The sequence below is a fragment of the Nuphar pumila genome, chromosome 6, assembly GCF_984573655.1.
Source record: "Nuphar pumila chromosome 6, dmNupPumi1.hap1.1, whole genome shotgun sequence".
Lineage (NCBI taxonomy): Eukaryota > Viridiplantae > Streptophyta > Magnoliopsida > Nymphaeales > Nymphaeaceae > Nuphar > Nuphar pumila.
The window spans coordinates 7,268,575-7,292,807 of NC_143254.1; the positions used below are offsets into that span (position 1 = coordinate 7,268,575).

Genomic DNA, 24,233 nt, shown 5'->3' on the forward strand with positions numbered 1-24,233 from the left:
GAGAGCTTAGGTTGTAAATGGGAATTCTACTGAACTGTCATTATTAGAAAATAGAAATCATGGAACCCACATGATTAGTCGCCCCCACAATTTCTGTGAATTCAAATTACCACCTGGGGAGATGGTAAAGAAAGTTCCTTTGAAAAAGTTCACTGACCTTTGTTTTGGGGGAAAGTGAGGAAATTAACTTTTTACATTATTTTCTTCTCATTTTAACCAATCATCAGTCTCATTGTCGGGATTCTCACCTAATGTAGCTAAATCCTTATGAAAAACTTTGCAAGGAAATTTTGTGATGGTAACTTATTTACTTGTTTTCTAATTTTGTTCATTATGTTAAAATATTCTTGTGGCATAATATTTGGCTGAACCCATATCTTTCCACAAAACAAAGACTGGTACATGTTCCTTGTTTCCTATGCTTTGGCAGATAGTGAGCTCCTTGTGTAGGAACAATTCCTATTGTCCTTACGTATCTATGGTTTATCTATGTTCTTTGATTTGTACTGTTTAAAAATTAGTCTTCATGCAGGAATGATGCCTATGCAGTTTTATTGTATTTTAAGGAAGAAAACCTATGAAACTGTCTTTCAGCTTTTGTTTTGTGACATTATTATGACAGATTAACATGGATACCATCTTATTCATCAGATTGAGGCTATCATGAATGACTTTGTCCAACTGCAACCACTTTCAAATGCCTATGAGGCTGAGACAATGATTGAAGGTATATTCTCGTTTGCATGTGTATGTACATATAGCTAAGTGGTTATGATATCATTATGTAACAGAAATTGAGAGTATGAATTATTTGTGCTGGCTTTTCTGAGAAGCTTATGTTTAAAAACTTGTCTTTAAAAATCAGTTTTACCACATTCACTTGTTACACATTTTGTATGTTCTGTTGTTAAGAATTACCCACGTATGTTTTGCTATTATTCATATCTATACATGAGTCATTTAAAATATCGCATTCTAATTTATTTGTCACTTTTATCCAGAAGTATAATTGTGGCTTTACAAAAGATAGAATTATGCAATACAATGGTTGAGAGCAAGTTTATCCTATCTTATAAAATTGCAACAGATTAGGTCTCTGTTTTGTTTTCGTATCATTCAATCAGTTCCCAAATGTATCATCATTTGAGTGGATTTTGGTCAGTTTATGCAAGGATTATTTGCAATATGTTGTTGGTCATCCGTTTATTCCTTTCATAGGATGGAGAGATTCCTTCTTTATTCTCTGTACTTGTAATTTTTCTTTATCACTAAACCTTTTGTTTGTTACATGAAAACATGATTTTTTGAAATATTTGCGTAAATGAAATTTGGTGTAATGATTAAATATTTAAGTCTTTTTAAACTAACATTTAGAAATTTTGCTGAAATATTCCTTTTTTTTCTCTGTCTAGACTAATATACTTTTTTCGCATTTGTGTAGGAACGCTTGATGGATTCTCATTTGACTCTGAAGAAGAGGGAGATAAGGCGCCAAAAACATCAGTACATCAAAAAAATCAAAATACTGAAGGTGAAGATCCCACTCCCAGCAATGGGAAAACTAAGAGGAGGGCTACCAAATCATCGGTATGGAACAAAATTGTCACTATATCTCTTCCAAAATATAAAGAATTTAAAAAATACTTCCAGAATCGTTTGGAGGAAAAGAATCACTATGAATTTTCTAATCAGTTTGACCTGAGATTATGAGATAGCTTGATGCTCATAAACATGAGCAGGGAATATCAAATATTGGTCTAACTGGCATCATAATAAAAAAATTCTTTATCTAGACCTTGGCATTGCAAATAAAAGTTATGGTAAATCATATGCATATGCATTATTATTGAAGAACCATCAGTAAGCAGAAATAACTGGTTTCTCATGTCGGAGATCAAATTCACATTGTATATTAGACCTCTAATTTCGAACAACTCCTAACTTGTGTGAGAAATAAATCTGTATTTTTGGTGCTTTTAAAAGCAGATTGTAGGTGATTCAAAAATTTACTGGCAGCCAATGTGCATTTCCTGTTCCATCACTCTGTTAAGTGCTTGCTTTGGACTATAATCATAGGACTAGCTGTGAATGATGATGTCCATGCCTTGATTGGAGTATAAAAAAGGAAATAATGCCTTAAATTGAAAGGTTGGAACAAATTGGATTATGCTAAAGTAGCTTACATAGTACTATGGTTCTGGTAAGAATGACCCATTTTACCAGAAGCATAGTACTAAGTTCCCTTCCTTTTCAATGGCTTCAAGCCTCAAGGCGTTTAGTTTAAATACTGAAAAATATGTTTTGTGTGGGTGTGTGCATGCATGCATGCGTGCACGCACGTGTGTGTGTGTGTGTGTGTGTGCCCCATACTGGTTTGACTGTGTCCATGAAGTGTCTTGGTGTGTTCATATTGTTGACATGAGATACACATGTTTAAGTGTCCATGTGGCATAGGTTACCATAACATACTGTTGACATGAGATATGCTTGTTTAAAGTGTCCATGTGCATAGCCGCATAGGTTACCATAAGCTATAAGGGCATCCAAATGCTCACTACTAACAAGCTATAATAGTTAATTACAAAATCTAAAAGTATTTTCAAATTTGTGGTCTTGCTATTACCTAACATTGTGGTAAACTATTTTATGCGTAAAGTTCAAATATTGAACTCAACTTGCATGGTCAAGGTGTATGCATTGTATCTGGATAGCAAGCAATCACCATGCATGGATTTCTTGATTAATGGTAAGAACATATCATTAAGTTGAGAAAAGCATGATGGTGCACAAAATGTAACGTGTTGTGGTTAGAGTTTGGCAAATTGTGAATTACACTTGTTGGATAGTAACTTGCAGGTGCTATAATTGTGGCATGGATCCCAATGCACTCCAAAATGAATACCAAGAACCGAATTATAATGTATTTAAATACCAGCTCACTATAAGAAATAAAAATGGGACACAAGTATTATGAATGAATAATTCCATTAAGAATGAAATTAAAAAATATAAAGAACTTCACTACAAAACACTCGTGACACTCAAAAAGAACCTAAATCTACCCATCACTCTCTCACTTTCACTATGCACACATACATATTTATAGGAGAAGAGGGAGGAAAGGAGAGATTAGAGATAAAAAAGGGGCCACGGGTCCAACGGCTAGTTTGTCTAGCTGTTGGACCTAGTCCAACAGCTAGATTTCTAGCCATTGGACCTAGTGCAACAGCTAGATTTCTAGCCATTGGACTAACTTCCAACTGCTAGTCCAAGTCAATCATGGTTGACTTAAAGTGTGTATATATATATATATACTTATCTTAACAATAATATGCTGAGCACCCCATATAGTTATATTGAGATGATTATGGCTACTAATAGCTTTGGTTGGATAACCTCATGTCCTGAAAATATCTCTCTTTTTTCTCCTGTTCTATGACCGGGTTTGATATAATTACACCAAGTTGTGTTTTCATTTGTTGGAGGATACTTTACAGGGAACATTGCAAAAGAAGGGTAAAACTGCGACAAAAACATTGAAGGGGGGTAGGAAAACCCAAATTTCAAAGAAAGCTAAAAAGAAATGATGTCGGTGCTATCTTCTTTCAGCAGCTGTGTATCTTGTTGCGATGTCTGAACACCAAACAGCAAGCCTTAACAGGTGGAAAGAAATAATGAATTAATAACAGTTTAACATGAGGAGGATCTTCTTCAAGATTTTCTTTTCACACGAAGTGAAAGTTGGGCACCTCAAACTAGTGATATGGAGTCTGGTACCTTCAATAGATCTTTTTGTTGACTAAGAGAGAAGAAAAACGATGCTATAATGTGGACTCATCGATATGGAAATAAAAAGAATTTTTTTTTCTGTGTTCAAGGTTTTTGATAAATCATGGGATCTGCCACGGTTGGTTGTATGATTGCACCTAGCATTTCCTGCATTTCTTGCAAAATACAATGGAGTTTGAATCCTGCTACTCTATCATCATGCAGCTGTTCGTGATTACATAGCATATTGAGGTCCCCATAAGTAAGCACTTGGCTTTACAGATTTAAGGAATTTTAGTTGCTATAGTGTCAGGCACTAGAATCATTCCAAAGCTTTCTAACGATCTTTTATCATGGGGTACCTTGAGGCACACACACTCCCACAAGGCCCACAAATAATCAGTGCTTTAAATTTATTGCATTTTTATTGCGACAAACACACCAAAGCATGAAAATCAAGATTAGCATCATGATAAACCTGACTTATATTTTTTTGATGAAAAATGCAATTTTAATGTGATTTTCGTTTTTATTTTCTTTATATTTGCATAGTTTCTTTTGTTCCTTTAAATATTAAATATATTGAGATTTTCTCGATATTGGCTTCCAATATTTTCAATATTATAAGATTTTTCTTGCTGAGAAAACATCTAGAACATGATCTGCAATGCTGTACACGCAGAGAGAGAGAGAGAGAGATGCTTTATGTCAATATGTTTACTGCATTGATTGAGTCCGTTTACATTTGTGGGATCACAGATCAAAAAAATCTGCTTATAGAGATTATGATTGTAAGCAAGAGCAAATGAGTGCAGATTGTCTGGTGCATAGAGGAAGAGACCATGTTATGTTCTTGCTGGTTGCTGTTGTTGGCATGTGGAGGGGAAGGGGGATGGTTGGACAGTACACCACCCGACCTCGTTGACCTGCATTGCTCCAAATAGTTAGAAAGTGGGCCACCAATTACGGTTGTGACTAAAAAAATGATCATAATAATGGAACAAACATAGTATCATGACAGGGACAGCATCTGATACTTTGTGTCTGTAACCGGACTAAAAGAATGATCATAATAATGGAACATAGTATCGTGACAGGGCCAGCCTCTGATACAAGCACTAAAGGTGGACTAATACATCCTTGGTTATCTATATATGCTGGTGGTTTCATGGGTAAAATTTGGAGATATGCCATCATGCTTAGCAATACCTAAATGGCAAAAATGTGTTAAAACAGTGAATACATAATTAAAATGTTTTTCATTCAAAAAGATTGGTAAACAAAACAGCACAAAACTTTGGATTACATAAAAATGGTCAAATAATGCATAGGGGTTTAATTTGCTTTTAATTTTACAAAACAAGGTAAACAGAAAAAAGGATATGTATGCGAGTTTTTTCCTTGGAAATCAAGTTAGGGTACACGAATTATGTGATCGAATCCAAGATTTGACATGATCCAAATCCAAGATCTGACGCAATTTGATCTTTGTTAGAATTTCTTCTGAAAAGTAATTTCCTCTGTTTTATAAATATTTGCCGTCTAAACATTTTCATAAAAAGATAGGCTTTTTACTGATGTTTTGGAAAAGTGGGGTTTCATCTTTTTTTTTTCTTTTTCTTTTTAAATTGTACTGATAAAGACATGTTTTAAATGGAGTTGTTAACTATAGGACAGGTCATTCAACTCCAATTAAGTAGATGATGATGTTAAAAATGTATGTTATTAATTGAATAAAATTTGTGAGGGTGTATGATAAAAACATAAAGGACTAACAGGAAGTTACCAATCAACTGTTGGGCAGAATGTGATGGTGTAGGCCGTTGCCTTGCACGTAAAAGTGCTAGTCCCATCATCAAATGCATAGCTATATGCCCTGGGGCATGCACTCTTGAATACTGTAGAATAGTAAGATGGCCTACAAAGTGTGGGGCTTGCAAAGCTCCCACTGCAGCAATATTCATCAAGGCCAAAAGCATTGCATGCACTCTTACATGCAACCACATCACCATCTACAATCTGTAGCTCCTTTGGACAACCTGTTGGGAACAGTAAAAAGAAGTTTGGTCAGATAAGTGCTCGTCTTTCGTGGAATTTGATTTTCAAATTGATATTGTTGAGCCCCAAAGGGGTTTGGCGTACTGGGATGGGACCTAGACCGCTAGGCAGATGGTCTAGGTTAAAATCCCATGAGCACCACCCTTTGCTCAAGCCGAAGCGTGGCGACTCTCTGGGGCAAGGAGTATGCCCATGGAATTTTATGCTATCAGGACAGTGACCGTAAGTAGAGCAACCAAAGCCAGTGCGGCTAGGCCTCTTGTCCTTGGGGTGGTTTTTCGTGTAAATATAAAAAACAAATGACTGTTGGATTTGCCATCAATGCGGTTTACCTGAATTCAGATCCGTTGCGCAGCCGGTGACATTGCAACCTCCCGACATGCCACGTGGCTCTGCAATCATTGGTAGATTATACCCATCGACAAGGCTGACATCGTAGAAATCATCAGATTCGCCATTCCCTAAGGTGATCTCAAACAATGTCACCGGCGGTCGGCCTCCACGTCCACTGCATTCAAGGCTGCCACCACAGTCACCAGTTTGGCACACACCATTCCCTTCACTATCAAAATCACAACCAGTTCGTGCCCAAATCCGACCGGACCATCCTGATGCTGCTGAAATTGTGTAACTTGCACCCGATTCTAACTGGAACCCAGTTGAAGATAGCTCTGGTGAGCCAGCACCTGCTAGAATTCCTGGCCATACTGTGTACGAGCAGTGGTTGGTGATGGTAAAGTTGAGCGCATTCACCACGACGAAGAAAACCGGCAAGAACACAAAAATTCCTGCAACTCTGACCATCATAACGCCGATGGTGATGAGTCGGCCAGCACCCTTGAGATCGCTGAATGGGCGGCACTGTGAAGGAGGGGTTGTGGTCATTTGAAGGTTCCATGGATTGTGTATAGACAAGATCAAGGTGACAACTTTGGGTTAAGTATTTTGTGCAGTAGGGTGAAAGGTTGGCCTCAGCGTGAAGAAATCCCTTCTTAGTGTTTGCACGACACACATTCTTAGATATCAAGATATGTCATTCCCGTCGTTTGACTTATCAAGATAACAGGATTGCCTGCTTTACTACGGGCTTAAGAATGAAGTTGGTGCCAAAATGTTCGGAAATAGTATTCTCTTGGCTTCTCTCTTTTACTTAAAACAGGCAAGACAGGGCCAAACCAATGCAAAAAAATAGTGAGGATAACTTTTGAACCATCTTGGTATCATTGGATAGTACACCAGTTCAGAACTAAGAGCCCTTGTCAAGTGGATAGTTCAATCCCACTTCACTCAGAACACCTATTTAGCCAACTTATGATCCTAATATCATCGATGAAGTAGTTTCTTACATTGATCAAACCGCGCCAAACCGACAGTCTGGGCTTTCCAACTTGATCGCGTCGAGTTAAAGTGAACACATGCATGACGGTCTGTTAAGTTTAGAATCCTTTTATTGCATGCCTACATTGATAACTTGCGTGTGATTATCTTCCTCTAAGCCACTAACATATTCCATTTTGGAAAAGCAAAACATATTCTTAATCTACAGAGCATAAAAAGGTGACATAATGCAAAGTTCATAAACCATATTATTGTTTTTTTACAGAGAAAGCTGGGATTAGGCAGACCCTTACCAGTTATGCAACAATACCATTTGGGGTTTGAACTTGCAACGTCCCAACACAAGGTGACGTGCACTAACTGCTCCTGCCAGACAAGCGGAGCCCCCTTGGTCATAAACCATATTATTTTAGCAGTGGCTTTTACAAGAGAAAGCGCTTGCGTTTGGGGATTACACATCCCTTTTCAAACCTGCAATAGTGCATGTCTTTCCTTCTGCAATCTAAGCGGAGACACCACAGTTAAAGAAAATGCGTCTCTATTGATCCAACTGCCACGTAAATTCAACCCGAGTCCGTGTCTTGCATGCTTAGCCCACAAATAACCTGTCACACACACAAGCTAACTTTTGCAATTCACCAGTGGGTACGAAATTAAGACGTCCAATTGTAGACAATGAGCGACGTTCTTTTTTAATAGAAAATGAGAAGCAATACTCGAGAATTGATGTATGTATAATAACATACTCGTTCACATCACAACATGCACTACTTAGTGGTGCCATTTGTTTTGCTATCTAAGCACCAATCAACCGTTGAGCTATTTGATTGTCCAAACCCCAAGGTTAATTTTGAAGGTGAGAAAGATGTAGGAAAAGTGATACAAGGTGAAAAAATTGTATTGATTTTCAGACGCTTCCGAAGGAAAGAGACACTTTCTTTGAGATTTTTTTTTAAGTACACTTTCTTATAGGAAACATCCCTCGAAGGAGATGGTGAAGGAATGCTTATTACAAAAAAAAATGGTGATTTACACTCTCCACCACCATCACTACAACCCACTATCTCACCATCACCACCATCCATCTCACCACCCACCTGAAAAAATACCCTCCACACAATGATTTTTCATCATCCATCACCACCATCCATATCACGACCACCACTACCACCTACCATCACCCACCTCTCAAATAACCGTGTTGGAGAAGCTCCACCACCTATCATCACCCACCTCTCGAAAAACCATGTCGGAGAAGCTCCACCACCTATCATCACCCACCTCTCGAAAAACCATGTCGGAGAAGCTCCACCATCACCCCCACAATGATTTTTCACCAATGCCACCCACCATCACCACCTCCCAAAAACCACCCTCCCCACAATCCATCACCACCCACCTCCCGAAAAATGAACGACACTGGAGAAGCTCCACCACTACCACCACCCACCATCACCACATCCCCAAAACTGCCCTCCCCACCATCCATCACCACCCACCTCCCAAAAAATAGACACTGGAGAAGCTCCACCACTATCACCACCACCCGCGATGATTTTCTACCACCATCCATCTCACTACCACCACCTTCCTCCATAAGTTTTGATATGACATTATTTTTTTTAATTTTTTATTTTCTTCTTTTCATGCTACCCAAACAAGTGAAAAAATGTCATATCAAAACTTCTCATAAGAAAAATTTCTTTTTTTTGCTTTCACCCTAAGAGAAAGTTATATGGCAATTCGATAGAGCTTTATATATATGAGTAATGCTCGGGGCGCACCTATTCCCACCTACTAGAAATCATAGTTGTAGGTTACATCTTCTCAATCAGACCTTATATATGTATTTCACATAGTTTATTTGATAGGAATTATGTTTTGGATCATGTTTTTTGGACATAAAAATAAGATTTTTAAGTCATAAAATTTTGGTACATTGTGAGCCATTGATTTTAAGGATCATAAAAAAACTGCATGTATGTCATAATCATATGATCCCAAACCTGTTTTTCACTAAATAATCATATCTATATCTGTAGGGTCTGATTGGCAAAAAATGCTCAATTTTTTTTAAATTTTGAAGCTTTTAGTAGGTGCTCAGGGAGCATCCTATCCTAACACACACACACAGGGGCGTAGCTAGGATTCATGCGAGGGGGGGGGGGGGCAAACAGGGGTGTAGAAAAAAAAATTGCGTGATAGTCGGGGGTTCGGGGGCAGCGCCCCAAAAAAATTTTTTTTTTGAGATAAAATAAAAAATGGCTACAATTATTAATAAAAATCTATTTCATATGGACAAATCAAACTATTTGCTGCAGTCAGGGCTGGGCTAAAAAATGGATAAAAATCTATTTCATATGGAATCAGGGCTGGGCTAGGACTGGGCTTTTAAAAAAAATAAAAAAAAAATTAACTGTTTCGGGAGGCAGGACTGGGCTACAGCCCAGTCCTGCCCCCCCCCCCCCCCCCCCTAGCTACGCCTCTGCACACACATGATATATATATATATATATATATATATATATATATATATATATATATAGAGAGAGAGAGAGAGAGAGAGAGAGAGAGAGAGAGAGAGAGAGAGCATGCGCTTCTTAGATTGATATATACTCCCAGCTGCAAAAAATCTGAGTATGGAGCTCATCGGTGACCAAGTGCAGCAGAACACTTAAGAGTGTGCAATCACATTCTCAATTCCCACTTTTACATCATGCACCCCCCTTCAGTGATGGGTGGTTGATGGGCATAAGTGCATCCCATTATGAGAGGGAGGTCATGCCAAATCCTTGAGTTTCAATCAAATTACGAGCAGCAATGGGGGGTTACCATTGTTAAACTTTGTGCTGAGAGAGAGAGAGAGAGAGAGAGAGAGAGACAACGCAATCAACCTCTCTAAGACATTTTTTTTCATCAGACACCACAGATTATATCGGTAGGACTTGATATACAAAAGCCTATTAAAAAAAGGAGAAAAGCTGGCTATTTTTACTAGCTAGATAATATTTTGTAATAAGGAATGTGGCCAATATTTTCTCACGTAATAAGGCCTTACCAATGCGCCGTTCTTTAATGAACTCATGCGTGTAAAAAAAAAGGTTAATTATATACTACATCATTGGGCTTCAAGACATATAAAACCCAAAACTATGGTGTGGGTGTTTGATAAGAATCTTAGGTCACTGGAGTCGGTACATGACCGAGTAGAAGAACCAACATCAACCCCCACCTATGGACATGCCCATGTAGCTATCTTACATGCGAAAACAGATACCTTGACAAAAGAGACGTGATGCCCTTAGATAACATAAAAGAATCACCAATTTAAGTAATAGTGATGGAACTTATAGTCTCGACAATGAGCCATCACTATTGCTTATAGGTGGTAAATTTGATGGTACTTTTTCAACAACAACAACTACGCCTTCATCCCAAAACAATTGGGGTCAGCGATATGAACCAAAAAAGAAAATCATTTGGTATTACCTAATAACCAAACATGATATCTGAATAAATGGATGCTTTTGCTGGGTTATCACAGACCTACTCTAATCACATGCATAACCTAAAATCAGGACGAATAAAACAATTAATGAAAATGGTTAAATGTAAATTAATACCTAAATCTAATTGGAATTAATGCAAGATGCTATTATAATTATGCAAAAGTAAAAAGGCAAAGACTAAGCTTCCTAAGTTATGACACATCAATTGTGGGGTCCATACAAGCTAAGTGTCAACCAAGGATGGATGACAGGTGGTTGGAGTGGGTCCCATTCGTATGAGCTATTACTAAAAATTTAAAAATAAAACCCAATCTTTTCTAACTAACCTTATTAAATCTATCCATCAAAAGTAAATCTTGACAGTAATAAAAAATATTACCCAATTAATCTAATGTGGGGCCTACCAAGGTGACACCTAAGTAAAAGAATTGGAAGAGCTTGAATATAAGGGGGGAGAGAGAGAGAGAAGTTGGCGTGTGTAAGGGAGAAGAGAGAGAGAGAGAGAGGGAAAGTCGTCACCTTGCAAGGGCCCACACGGTTTACTAAAATTAATTTTACCTAATCTAATGTTAATCTAATTAATTTGAATAAGATTTACTAATATAACTTACTTTAAATAAAATGTTAGCTACAAATTAGGAAAAGCAATAACTAAATAAAATATACTTTTTAAAACAATCAAGACACGCTATAAATTAGGCAACTCATTGATCCACCATTTTCAACTTTCAGTAATAAGGTGAATGTAATTCAACTAAGGTAAGTCTAAATTAATCACCTATCTAGAAGTTAATGCTAAAACTCTTCTTTACAGAAAAACATAAGTCTAGATTTCAGGAAATTAAAACTCAAGATTTTCTAAGAAAAGCAACTAACTCACGCCCCTACTAGTTAGGAAACTCCTTTTTTAGACTAACCCTAATGGATGTCCTTCAAGGAGGTCAACCTCCTTGAAGGCTATCTACTAAAATAATGATTTTAAAAATTTAAAGCTAGTCAACAATTTCTAAAAATAAACTACTATTTATTTTTGACCTAAATGCCCATGAAAGAATGTTCAATGTCCAAAAACTCCTTTACACGTATGGCCAAGATTGAATTTTGATTGAATAGGCCAGAATTCATGGCTAATATGCTGGAATTTCTATGGTGCACTCCAGAATTTTTAAAAAATGGTTTTATCAAATTTTTTTTTCAGAAAATCATGCAAACTTCAATCAAATGCCATATTTTGCAGCCACTTAATGTAAATTAGATTTTAGCCATTGAAATCTTCTCCATTTCATAAAATAATCAGATCTGCAACAAAATAGAGGATTTTGACAAAAAAAATAATGAAATAAAAACACTTACACGATTTTATGTTTTTGGATCCTAAACTATGAAAGGGATACAAGAAGGCCTACCGTTCGGAAGACCGATGAATAAAGGTGCAAGAAGAGTGAACCACAGCTTCTGGAGAGCTTTAATCACGTCCTTCAATGGTTGCTTAAAGGTCTGCAAATTTCCAGCAAGGTTCACAGTGGATGGGTGGAGAAAAGAGCACAAAAATGCCCGAAAAGAAAAGATCTGGTTGTTAGATGCAAGAACGTCGACGGGATGTTTAAGAATGCTTAATTTCTCAAGCATGTCCATGCCTTTCACCTGCAAAAAATCTACAAAAACACTACAAACAACCATGAAGAATAATAGCACAAAGAGTTAAAGAAAAAGAAAAATGAAGAGGAAAAGAAAAATGGATTGATAGAGAGAAGAATTTAAGGCCAAATTCGTCGAAGAGGAAGATTGGAGATGCAAGATACAAGAGGAATTCTTCCTTTAGCCATGGACAAGAGTTCTCATTTGGAAAACATGTCTCATATGAGGGAACTAAATAAAATGATTTTTAAAAATTTCAAAACACCTCATCTATTTCGGAAAATTCTATTTTTCGCTTGAAAATTTCTTTGAAATTGCCTTTAGCCTCAAAACGCCCCTTTCTTTTGAGTTATTTTGAAATTGTAAAACATAAAGTTGGATGGATTTGGGTTTTGAAATGGATATCAGTATCTTGTCTGATCCAAAACCACAATGCTTAGTCTGGGTCGGATTTAGATCTGACTGTCGAATTCACTTTAGAACATTGAATTGCCTCTAACTTCTTCATTTTAACTCTGTTTTCGCTCAAATTTGAAACGTAGCTCCTTGAACCTTATAATGACCTAAACATAGATTTAAATCTTAAAAATACACTTAGATGTATGTAATTATTGGCTCAAATATGTTTTGTTTCATGTATCATCGCTTATAGTGACAACTCCAGCCTTTTAAGTGACAGATCAGAGTCGTCGCTGAAGGTCATTTTGGTGTAGTGATGGGATGAGGCTCAATTTGGGGACAGTTATGCGTGGTCATGAGTCATGACTTTTGATTACATGGCCAACTCTACCTTGAGTGGTTGGTCATATTTTTCATCTAAAAGATGGATGGTTCCTATACTACTATACTATACATGATCGTTACATGTTCATGTTAACATCATTTCTTAGATTCTGAAATATATGATTTTTTTAAGGGCGTGTTCATCACTGCTTAAAAACTTAATGTTAATCACCAAGCCCATGAAGTCATTTCTTTATTACTAGCAGAGAAGATGGAGGTCATGAATTTGATCATGATGCCGTAGGCCAAGTTTATGAATTGGAAGGAGATAAGACTTTTTATGCAATAGTTTCCAATAGAAACAACAAACAAACAAATATTTTGACCTAGACGTTTGAGGGCTTCAACGGCTTAATTTATAGCCGTTGAGGGGACAACAGTCCATCTTGTACAGTTGGCAACTTGACATGAAATGATGCAAATGCCCATTGAAGCCCTAATCCCTTGCTAGCTATGTCACAGGGATACTCCAACTTACCCTCGTGTCATTTCCACTTCTATACTATTCTTAATGGAAAAAATGCATAAAAGGACTTGTCCCGTGTCTTTTTTTGTCGTGTCATTGTGACAGATTGCTAGGCATACCTTACTATATTATCTAGAGATTTCCATCATCAACTTTTTGGGCTTTTGGAGTAACCATTTTCTGTTTTTTTTTTTTTTGTAATAATTCTTGGACAAATCGGAGTTATGAATGTTTGATGGTCTTCCTAGAAATCAAAGGGTGCCATTTTAACACAAAGTTGTCTCGTGGAATGCATATAGAGCTTGGTGTTTCTCTATGAGACCAAGTGTATTTTGCAATTGGAGGGCCTCATGAGAGCAGGTCATGGCGTGCCTATGATAATCAAACAAACACTAAGTCAGTGAAAAGCATATGAAACACAAACTTCACCTAGTTGGTTAATGATAGATGGATTAATTTGGACTATGCCTAAAACAATATGACAAATAAATCGTTTGCTTCAGTGAGGTAGACAATATTCCTCATCTTTCATCTTTCCCCAACATCCCTTGGTTAAAAGTATTCTAACCTACCTTTCAAAAAAAAACAGAAAGTGTCCTCTTGTCTGGCAGGAGCAGTTAGTGTGTTGGGACGTTGCAAATTCAAATCCCAATAGTATAATTGTATAACTGGTAGGAGTCTGTCTAAAAAAAAAAGTATTCCAACCTTTGGTATGATCTGAAACTTCAAGCTGTATATAACTTGTCTGCTTCCTCTCTTTGTGGTGCTAGTAGTGAAAAAAGATCAGGTGAAATCAGATTGCACACCTGAACAAGCTGTTGGGCCCCACAGCTGGGTGCTCCAGTGCAGCCGCACATCACAAATGTACAATATGATTGCACCTGACCCACCCTTGCTTGTAGCTTTCCAAAGTTGATGGCAACTAACTTTATTTCAAAAAGCAAAAAAAAAAAAAACAGCATAATGTGCGAGGGCACGTCTCCTCAATAAGCAACAAGGCCAAAGCTTTTTTTTTTTTTTGGAAAAGACCAATAATGCCATAGTTTGGCAAAAAAAAAAAGAAAATGTCTTTTTTTTAGAAATAATAAAAAAGAAAATTTGTCAACCTTAGCTAAAAATGAGTTGTTCTAAGGACACCATAAAGTTTTGTCCTTTTCATCAACCAATCACAAGCAAGGTCTGGCTTACATTAATAAAACATCATTCTAGTTGAGAGTTATTCATTACGCAAACCCAATAATTAAGCCTGTAATTTCAGAAGGCGTTTGATTGCGTGGAACAGCCCCATCTGGACACTCCTGGCTAGCTAGGCACAGAGATGTCATGGACAAGACGAGTTTTTGTATAAAGCGTCATTTTTTGTTTTTGTCTCAAATGTTCCGGACAGCACTGCTCCAGGAGGAGGGGTGGAACATAGCAAGACACCAAAAAAATGTTTCGCTGGACACACGAGACATCGTATTCCAGGCAGTCTGCATGTCCAACATTTGTGTCAGGCGCGTGGAACATGGACAGCCACATGACAATGCTGTCTGCACACCCTCAGGGGCGTTTGAATCCCCGTCTGTGGGATAAACGAGCATGGGCCCCACGCGCATCCTCACGCTCACGACGCATTGACACCCCTACTATATCTATACTAGGATCGGGATATGGTTTTGGATGCTAGGTCTGATTGGACTTGGACCCAGATATGATAACATCTTAAAGTTGGAGCTGAATCCATACCCACCAAGTGTGTGCAAGTCCACTTCATTGAGAAGCCTATACTCATGAATCACACAATAGCAAAAATGTGAATCATGGTCCATGGATTAAGGAACAATAAGGTGTCATGTTTGTTCATCTGTTGTATAAAAGTCACAGCACATATGGTAAGTGGATCTAAGCAAGAATTTTAAGGGAGTCCTTGTTCAATAGGTCCAAAATCCAAATCCAAATCCAAGTTCAAGTTCAAATCTAGGCAATGCCTAAGTCTGTCCAATTTATATGATTCACCTTATCTCCCAACCAAGTTTAAGAAAGTTTTAGCCAAAATTTTCATATGCGAGATTCCTTATCTAGTTGAGATGCCAAAATCTTTCCTACTTTGTGTGATCCTACACAACTTTTTATTTTTTGAATCCATGATTTCAAAGATCATCTTTTATGATGCTATATTAGCTATTCAAAACTTCAACAATAAATTGATTTTTACATTCACAACTAGGGCTTTCAAATGGTCAAACCTGAACAGGACGTGGGTTTGGATCCAGGTCTGACTTGATGTGCCGTACTACGTTTACCTCCAACTAGGGGTATCAACAGGTCGGGTTTGGTTCGGAGCCGGGTGGAACCAGACCCAAACCTTATTTGAGATTATGGTACCAGGTCCAGACCCATCGGATCCGCTATAAAAAAAACCATACTTGGACCCTATAAGGATTACATGAACCAGACCCAATCATACCCTACAAAATAATGTTTTTTATTGTTTTTTACATTGAAAATTTGTGGATAATTGAAACTCAGGTCGGCCCCTGGTCTGATATGAAATTTCACAAACCATACCCGGCTCCATATATTAATTGGACCTTTCAGGTCTGATCCGAATTCTAATTGAGTCTTCTTATTTATCACCAAACCCTGGCACTGTAGGGTTTTGTTGGAGTACTGTCCGGGTCAAGCCCAACTCATTGACACCCTTACCTTCAACGAAACCTATCATTGGCAAAATCTTTAATGACAAGGAACCCTCACCCAAAAGAGGAAAACCCCGGGTGGGGCCCCATGATCACTCTGTCATACATGGCACACCTCTGAAACAGGTTTGATTTGGTATATTCATCTCAGCACCCTCACAACCACCCACGCAAGAAAACCCCACGTCTAGGGGTGGCAATCGTGTCGGGTTGGCGGGTCGACCGGACGGGTTGGCAGGTCAGCATACCTCAACCCGAACCCGACCCTTTTATTAAACGGGTCGGCTGTGGCAAACACGAACCCGGCCCGTTTAATAAACGGGTAACCCGACACGACCCGCCAACCCATTTAATAAATGGGTTGGGTCGGGTAAACAGGTTCTCAGGTTCGCGGGTCGGGTTGGCGGGTTGACGGGTCGGTTGGCGGGTTGGTAGACGGGTTGGCGGGTTGACCCGCCCGCCTAACCCGTTTATTAAACGGGTTAGCTTAAGCCCAACCCGAACCCGCCTAAGAGACGGGTTGGCGGGTCGTGTCAGGTTTTGCCACCCCTACCCACGTCTGGGAGTCCGGATCAGGTGCAATATGATTGCACAAAAATTCGTGCATTAAGCACCAGGTCTTGGGTCCCACACCTGACGGGCCCTGTCCCCAAAGGGTGGTCAGGTGCTTAATGCACAAATATTTGTGCAATCATATTGCACATGATATTTTCACCACGTCTGGACATAGATAGTAGAAACAATCATATGAAATTTTATTGGTATGTTTTCATTGAAAATGGCGGATTCTAATTGGAACTCTGTTGGGATTAGGTCTGGTATAAATCTTATGGATTATCACAATGTTACAATGCTTATTTATAGTGCACTAATAATCAAGATTACTTAATATTAAATAAGTGTTTTTTTTTAAAGGCAAGCTAGTGTTAGGAAGACCCCTACCAGTTATACAACTATACCATTGAGATTTGAACTTGCATAGTCCGAACACAAGGTGACGTGCGCTAGCTGCTCCTACCAGACAAGCGGAGCCCCCGTTGGCAATATTGAATAAGTTATGTTCTCATTAACGATTCATAGTTTGCCGGTATGTAGTGGATCAGTAATACACAAAAGAGGCTGAAAGATACGTAGCCGATCCATAGACTTTTTAGAGTGATGTTCAAATAACCACTTGGCTAGTTTTACTAGGGATGCAAATGGGTTGGATATTGAGGTTTTGCATTAATTTTTTACTGCTCCAGATCCAATCCCATCATCAGATTTAGCTGTTCCTGATCGGACCAAATCTGACTTCCCCATGTATTTAGCTGTTCCGGATTACCAGATCAGATCTATTTGTTTTTAACAATGGCGGCTCCGCTTGTCTGGTAGGAGCTGCTAGTGCAGGTCACCTTGTCATGGGACGCTGCAAGTTCAAATCCCAATGGTATCCTTGTATAACCGGTAGGGGTCTGCCTAACCCCAGCTTGCTTTTCAAAAAAAAAAAACTCATTTAATAGATCAACTCACTTTGTCATAAACATGAGTGTTCCTGAAAATGATAACCACATATTTTTTTTTTCTTAAAAAATTGGAATGATCACATCGTGTGAAAAGCATGCAATGTATGGTCATGAAAATTTTCTCTACCAATTCTCCAACTCTTTGAGCATATTTCCTCACGTATGGCCAAGAATTGGCAAAGTCGTAGAAAATATAAATGTTTTTATATGAAAAAATTTTGCCTGTTTGAAATTGCAGGAGACATTCTCATAAAAAAAAGAGAAGATTCCCTTTTTTTTATTAGGGCTTGAGAAGAGAAAACCCCTTGGTAAGAAAGGCCACACATGACACAACTCGAGGAAATTGCAGGTAGGATGTAGGAAAGTGTTTTGATTGGAATAGCATAAGCCCCAAAGGGGTTTGGCATAGTGAAATGGGACCTAGGCAGGTGATCTAGGTTCAAATCTCATGGATGTTGTTCCTTGTGCAAGAAGCATGATGATTCCCTAGGGGTAAGAAGGTGGTAAGCCCAAGGAGTTTTATGCTATCGGAATAGCAACTATAAGTTTTACCAGTGTGGGTAGGTCTATGATCCTCGGGTAGTTTTCGGTATAAAAAATGACCCTTAATTTACTCTCTATTTATAAAATAGCTGCCTAAAACTTTTGTTTATTATATTCAACTTACTCGCTATTAAATGACATTTTTTGCCCGTCTTATTCCTAAACAACTCATTTTGTCATCTTATCTTCTTTCTCTAAACAAATAAATAATGATGACATTTTAATCATTTTCTTCAACTAAACAAAGGTCAACTGAATGGTTTTAAGACTAAAGTGTGTTTTTTGAAAGATAAATTATAAAAGCTGAGGACTAGATATAATTAGCTAGTAGTTTTTTTATAAATTACTCGTTTTCATTCTTAAGATTGTGTTTACTACATAAAAATGGGGCCCACGTGACCAGCCCTTTTGTTTTACCCAAAAAATGGATCCATGCTACATTTTAATCCTACCTGTCCAACGAACAGCTAGGATTAAGCCACGTTTTCATGGATGTAAACTAACCATGGCCGTCCATACGAATCAATTAGATGGCTAGGATCAACACAGATCCTTTGACATCATGATAGGATCTTCTGTTTTAAATAGGGGTGGGAAAAATTCTCACAAGAAAATGTTCATTTTTTACCCCTAAGTTCTCTGTCATAGACACCTAAGCCAACCAGTGAAAGATATCAACACACTCCAAGTGAGTCGAACCTGAGACGAAGGGATCAACACCTTTTGCTCAAGTCCACTACCACTCGAGAATCAGACTGGGGTGTTTGGAAAATGTTATTTTTTGCTTTAAACATTGCTTGTAATGTTGGTCTTATATATATATATATATATATATATATATATATATATATATATATATATATATATATATATATATATATATATATATATATATATATATATATATATATATGTATGTGTGTGTGTGTGCCCTACTACCACTCTGCCTTAAGCGGTCCACCTCAAATAGTTATGAATACACCTGTGTGCCGGTAAGGTTTGATCTGGCACCCTTCATCTAAGCACCCTCACAACCATCAAGCTGGCCACCGGGGCAACCCCTATGCTCTTGGGGTAATGTTGGACATTTAGAAGTGTATTAAAATAAATGAATAGAATTCTTCTAGAAAAAGGAACATAAAGTATTGAAGCTAGGGGTTGGCATCAGTGGCGGAGCCAGGGGTGGGCGGTCGCCCACCCCAGAATTAGAAACCGAGTTGAAATATGATATGACTCGGGTTTTCTTCTTCATTCCCCACGATTTGGAGGTTGCATTCTTTCCTTGCGAATGCTTGTCGAAGAAGATCAGAGCAGGGTCGTGCAGGAGTTGAGATCACGCCTCCCTGCGATACATAGTTGCTATGCCTCGATGCTGTGGCGAGGACCGTCCCCTCCGAGAAAGAGCTGAGGAGGCACCTCAGTTGGAAGACCTTCGGCTTCCTGCTGGATCACCACCGAGAAGGAGGTGGCTCAACTACCGTAACAAGCTTTTGATCTCTATGTATGATCTTCACCACCATGGAAGCTTCGTGCCACTGCGCCACTGACAGAGGTCGATGATCACCACCCGAAGTCTGCCCACCCAACAAAAAACTTCTGGCTCCGCCACTGGTTGGCATTGGGCCGCCCAGGCTTGCCAGGCTTTAAGTGTTGCCCGGCTGGGAGATGGCCCAACCTGTTTACTAATGGGTCAGGCTTTGGCCCGATTCTTAACTAACTCAGATTTGAAAATTAACCCATGACTCAGTCCAATGTGAAGTGGGCTAGGCTCAGCCCGGCTAGACTCAAACCCAACTAATTAGGTAAATAGTAAATAATTAAAAGGTTATCCTGTACCCAACTAATTATCTTTCTAGTTTTCATAAAATTAATGTAACTAATTAAGTAAATAATAATAGTTATTAAGTTACTATGCAATTAATTAATTTTTTAAGTTTTATATCATTAATAATTAATAAATAGCTCAAGCTTGTTGGACCGGCCGATAACCCATGAAACCGACCAACATATATAATGGGTCAGGTTTCAGTCTGGCAACTAAGGGACCGGGGCCTAAAACCTTGACCCAAACTAGCCAGTTGGCTTGGTCCATTGAGCAGACCGGCCCGTTGCCCACCCCCAATTGAAGCACGCATGCTGCAATGAAAATTAAGATACTAAAACGAGCAATATGGAAACTTGAAAAGGAAATTTCACTGAGAAATTATGGCTTCACTACATTATATGCAGGGTCGCTGCATGGTGGGCATGTAGTATGTAGTGAGATAACCATCCATTTTAGATGGGTGCATTGTTCATCTCGGAAAAATTGTTGAAAGTGTTCACATTATATGCAGCGGGACTGTGTGCAGTGACATTGACAGCCACCCATCAGTCATTTCTCCGAGATGAGTATGGTCAACATCTCGAGAAATGTTGGAATAAGAGGCTGTCAGTGGCAGCAGGGGAGGTATATACAGCGTCGCTGCATAAAAAAAAGTGCATACGCTTCATTGACTCTTCCAGTATTCTCTCTATTCCCTTCACCATAAAGTGCGTCCTCTTTTGAGGAGCCGTTCTCGTCACTCAAGACAAGAGTAAGAAAGCAGAGAGAGAGTCGGTTTCCTTGCTTCACGATTCATTCGTATAACTTTCGTTCAATATATCTTAATAATCTCGTTAATTAGGTAACTGGGTAGTCAGAAAATCGGCAAAAGAAGAGGGATGCCTTCAGCAGCCGGAGAAGAGGTGACTTCCTCTAGCCGCAGTTCCGCGGATGGGTCGTCTTCTAAATGTGGCTTCTCCAACCTTAGAGGGGTGCAGTGGCGTATAAACTTGGGGGTCCTGCCGTCCGCTTCGTTCCCAATTGAAGATCTTCGTAGGGTGGCTGCCGATTCTCGGAGGAGGTAATCCATGAAGCTTATTCTCTTTCAATGGGGTTCCTTTAAATTTTAATGGTGATTGGCATGATCTTAAACTTGGAAACTTCATAAGGAGACGTGAAACGCTTCTTTTTCTTCTTCTTTTCTTATAATTCAAATTTTCTTTAATGATTGAGGCATCATAGATGTTAGTCTTTGATGAAAAGCTTGATTCTTCTTTCTGAAGTTTGCAGTCTATGGATTTCCTTGATGGATAAAGCATATTTAAGGCTTTGTTGGTGGATAATGAAAATGATGAATTGTATCATCCAAAGATGGTTGCTTCGAGTTTTTATTTGATGGAGGATACATTTTTCTTTCTTTTTTTTTGTAGAGATTCTCTTATACTTTCTTAAGAATGATGGTTGGATCATAAATTCTGTCTTGATGAAAAGCTATTTTTTCCTTTTCTTGCACAACATGGGAAATTTGGATTTTTTATTTGTTATGGAGAACCGAAAACGGGGTTTTCGTTCTTCATCTTTTCAAGTTAGTAGGTGCTTTAGAATACTCCACGTATAATGAATGCTCGTTTTTTTGTCAAGAGATTGATGCTCTTATACAAAGATGGGATTTTTGTTAATTTTTTGGGGAAAAACTAAAGTTTGTTTTTTTTTTTCCTCTATAGCTCTTTTTATTGTAAATTTATGTTTGCTATTATTTCATGGTTTTGTTCTTTGCAAATTTTATATGATTTTCAGGACGGTTAGAGATACATGCAGATGTTAATTGAAAACTGGATTCCATTATCAGAGCCCGAAATATAAAGCTATTTTGCATGAGAGGATGAAAATTAGGTTTCTTATTAGATGCATTTTGGGAGGATTCTGACAAATAGATTGCAAAGATTTGTCCTGTTAGCGGATGAGCTTTCTAGAGGTGGTGGGTGCTTTAAAATTTGCTTTTCCGTTGGACTGTGGCTCAAGGTTGTAAGTATCGTATGGTAACCCGTATCGATCGGGCTCAAAATAAGACACTATCCTAAAAATCATAATTTTTGAAAAAAAAAATTAAAATTTTCTAAAAAAGCAGAAAAAATAGAAAAAAATCTAAAAAATCATAATACACGAAACAATGATGAAATGCAGAAAATGCGACCATAAAATCACATATTACATATCAAAACAATTATGTGTTATGATTGGCATGCATAAGACATCGAACATTAAATAATCAAGATAATATGCTATAAATGGCAATCTCACAAGAAAAATGCAAACTATGAAATAATATGCATATTAAATAACGAATCTAAGTTAATATGTCACAAGATTCATAATAATGTATGTTTACATAAACATAAAAAAAATGTATTTTTTCAATGCTTAAAAATTTTACATAACTAATTTTTTTAAAATTTCAAACAAAAATGAATTAGATAATGTCAGTCATTGAGTATCATCAACATCATCTTCTTTTTTCTTTGAAAAAAATCTCTCTAGATCACTCTTAACTTCTTAAGCTCTTTAGGGATGAATATGAACTAGCCCCAAGGGGGCCTTATATGTTTTTGAAAAAAAATGAAATAAATGCATTTATAGTGTATCTTAAGATACACCCCGTATCGTAAGATATAGGGGTGTATCGTATGATACACACCCATAAACCCCATAGTAACGATATGTTTCGTACCGTATCGTACGTTACGTACAACATTGCTGTGGCTACTGTTTTCTATGTTTATGTTTTATTCTTTGGTACCAATTTTGTGGGGGATATGTATGTATATTGAGGGTGGGATGGGTTTGGTGGATGTCTATTGTGAGTCCTGGGATCTGTTTGTATAGGTTTCTGAATTGTATAATCTTACTTTGTTCAGAAATTGTATTAGAGAAGCTTATAGTTTGTTTACTTGTTCATTTCCAATTATGCACTATTGGGAGGATGTGTGTTTTGTAATTGCTGCTGCTTGTGCTATTGATGTTTTGCTGGAACACCTCAAAAATGTACCCTTTTCTGCTGTTGATATCTGTCCCAATTGGTCATACATATTCAAATTTTTTGGATACTTTATTGGAAGGATATACTTATAATTTGATTTGCTTGTGATATGGACATATGCTGGAATACCTTAAAAGTGTATCATTCTCTTCTTGAAATATTTCTACAGATTATTTAATGAAACAGCTTTTGTAGTTCAACTTAAGTCAAATCAGTGCCTTGGCAGGTATGCTGACTTGAGAAAACACCTTCTTGTTGATCCATATGTTGCAAAGAATGGCTTCAAAGCTTCTAATCTTGTCATGGATGACCCGTTATCGCAAAATCCAGGTACACTGATTTGGTTTTCAAGTATGAACTCATAAACAGTTGCAAGTCTTTGGTCCTTGCTCCTTGCTGAAAGTCAAAACTAGGTGCTTGGAGCAGTATGGATTCCCAGATCATGTCAAGTAGATAACAGATTTGGTAACCATTGGGCCAATAATGCTGTTGCAGAAGTGCTTGAGCTTCTTGCTCAAATCATGATCAGGTTGATCATGATTATTGATTAGGTTGGTCAAGTCAGTCTACTGATTGCAGTCTGATTCGTCACTCAAGCCCAGGCCTTGTTAGATTGAGTCATCAAGACATAAGTTGTTTGGCTGAATATGAATGGTTTAGGGTTTCTTGCTTCTAATCCACAATTCAAAAGTCATTTTTTTTCCTTTTTCGGTATAATTTCAAATGCCTGTCATAGTCAGGTTGTGATGTGATTCTTCTGTTTGTTTTGTCTAGCAGATAGCATGTGGGGCCGCTTTTTTCGAAATGCTGAGCTGGAGAAAATGTTAGATCAGGATTTGTCAAGATTGTATCCAGAGCATGGTGGTTACTTCCAGACACCAGCTTGTCAGGCAATGCTGCGTCGGATATTGCTGCTCTGGTGTCTTAAATACCCAGAAACTGGCTATAGGCAAGGCAAGGTCTTTGATATTTGTTGCTTGATGTTGGCATTATTTTTGTCGAATCAGGTTCTAATGTTCTTCTCTTTAACCATTTGTTCTGGTTCTCCCTTAACTAATTATATGGTTGTACATGCTTGGATATTGTGAGTCACCTGCATTTCA

General features: G+C 38.0%; 2 protein-coding genes and 1 pseudogene across 8 annotated transcripts in view; 2 read left to right on the forward strand and 1 right to left on the reverse strand.

Annotated features, from left to right (window-relative positions):
* Positions 1-3,877, forward strand: part of LOC149833796 (cryptochrome DASH, chloroplastic/mitochondrial-like) — a 95,521-nt gene extending 91,644 nt beyond the window's left edge. For 3 of the 7 annotated variants that reach the window (XM_090011027.1, XM_090011028.1, XM_090011029.1), the window contains 3 exons: positions 652-727; positions 1,442-1,587; positions 3,498-3,877. In XM_090011027.1, coding sequence (XP_089867153.1) covers positions 652-727; positions 1,442-1,587; positions 3,498-3,587 — 312 coding nt within the window. In that variant the 3' untranslated portion in view covers positions 3,588-3,877. Of the gene's footprint in view, positions 1-622; positions 728-1,441; positions 1,588-3,497 lie in introns of those variants that run through there. The other 4 variants (XR_016432712.1, XR_016432715.1, XR_016432713.1 and 1 more) reach the window with 3 other exon arrangements.
* A 1,625-nt stretch (positions 3,878-5,502) lies between these two features.
* On the reverse strand, positions 5,503-6,711 carry LOC149833797 (pathogenesis-related thaumatin-like protein 3.5 pseudogene; annotated as a pseudogene).
* A 14,124-nt stretch (positions 6,712-20,835) lies between these two features.
* On the forward strand, positions 20,836-24,218 carry LOC149833798 (uncharacterized). The gene is made up of 3 exons (XM_090009219.1): positions 20,836-21,174; positions 23,357-23,460; positions 23,908-24,218. The coding sequence occupies exons 1-3, from the start codon at positions 20,993-20,995 to the stop codon at positions 24,216-24,218; spliced, it is 597 nt and encodes a 198-aa protein (XP_089865345.1). The 5' UTR covers positions 20,836-20,992.
* Positions 24,219-24,233: the final 15 nt, after the last annotated feature.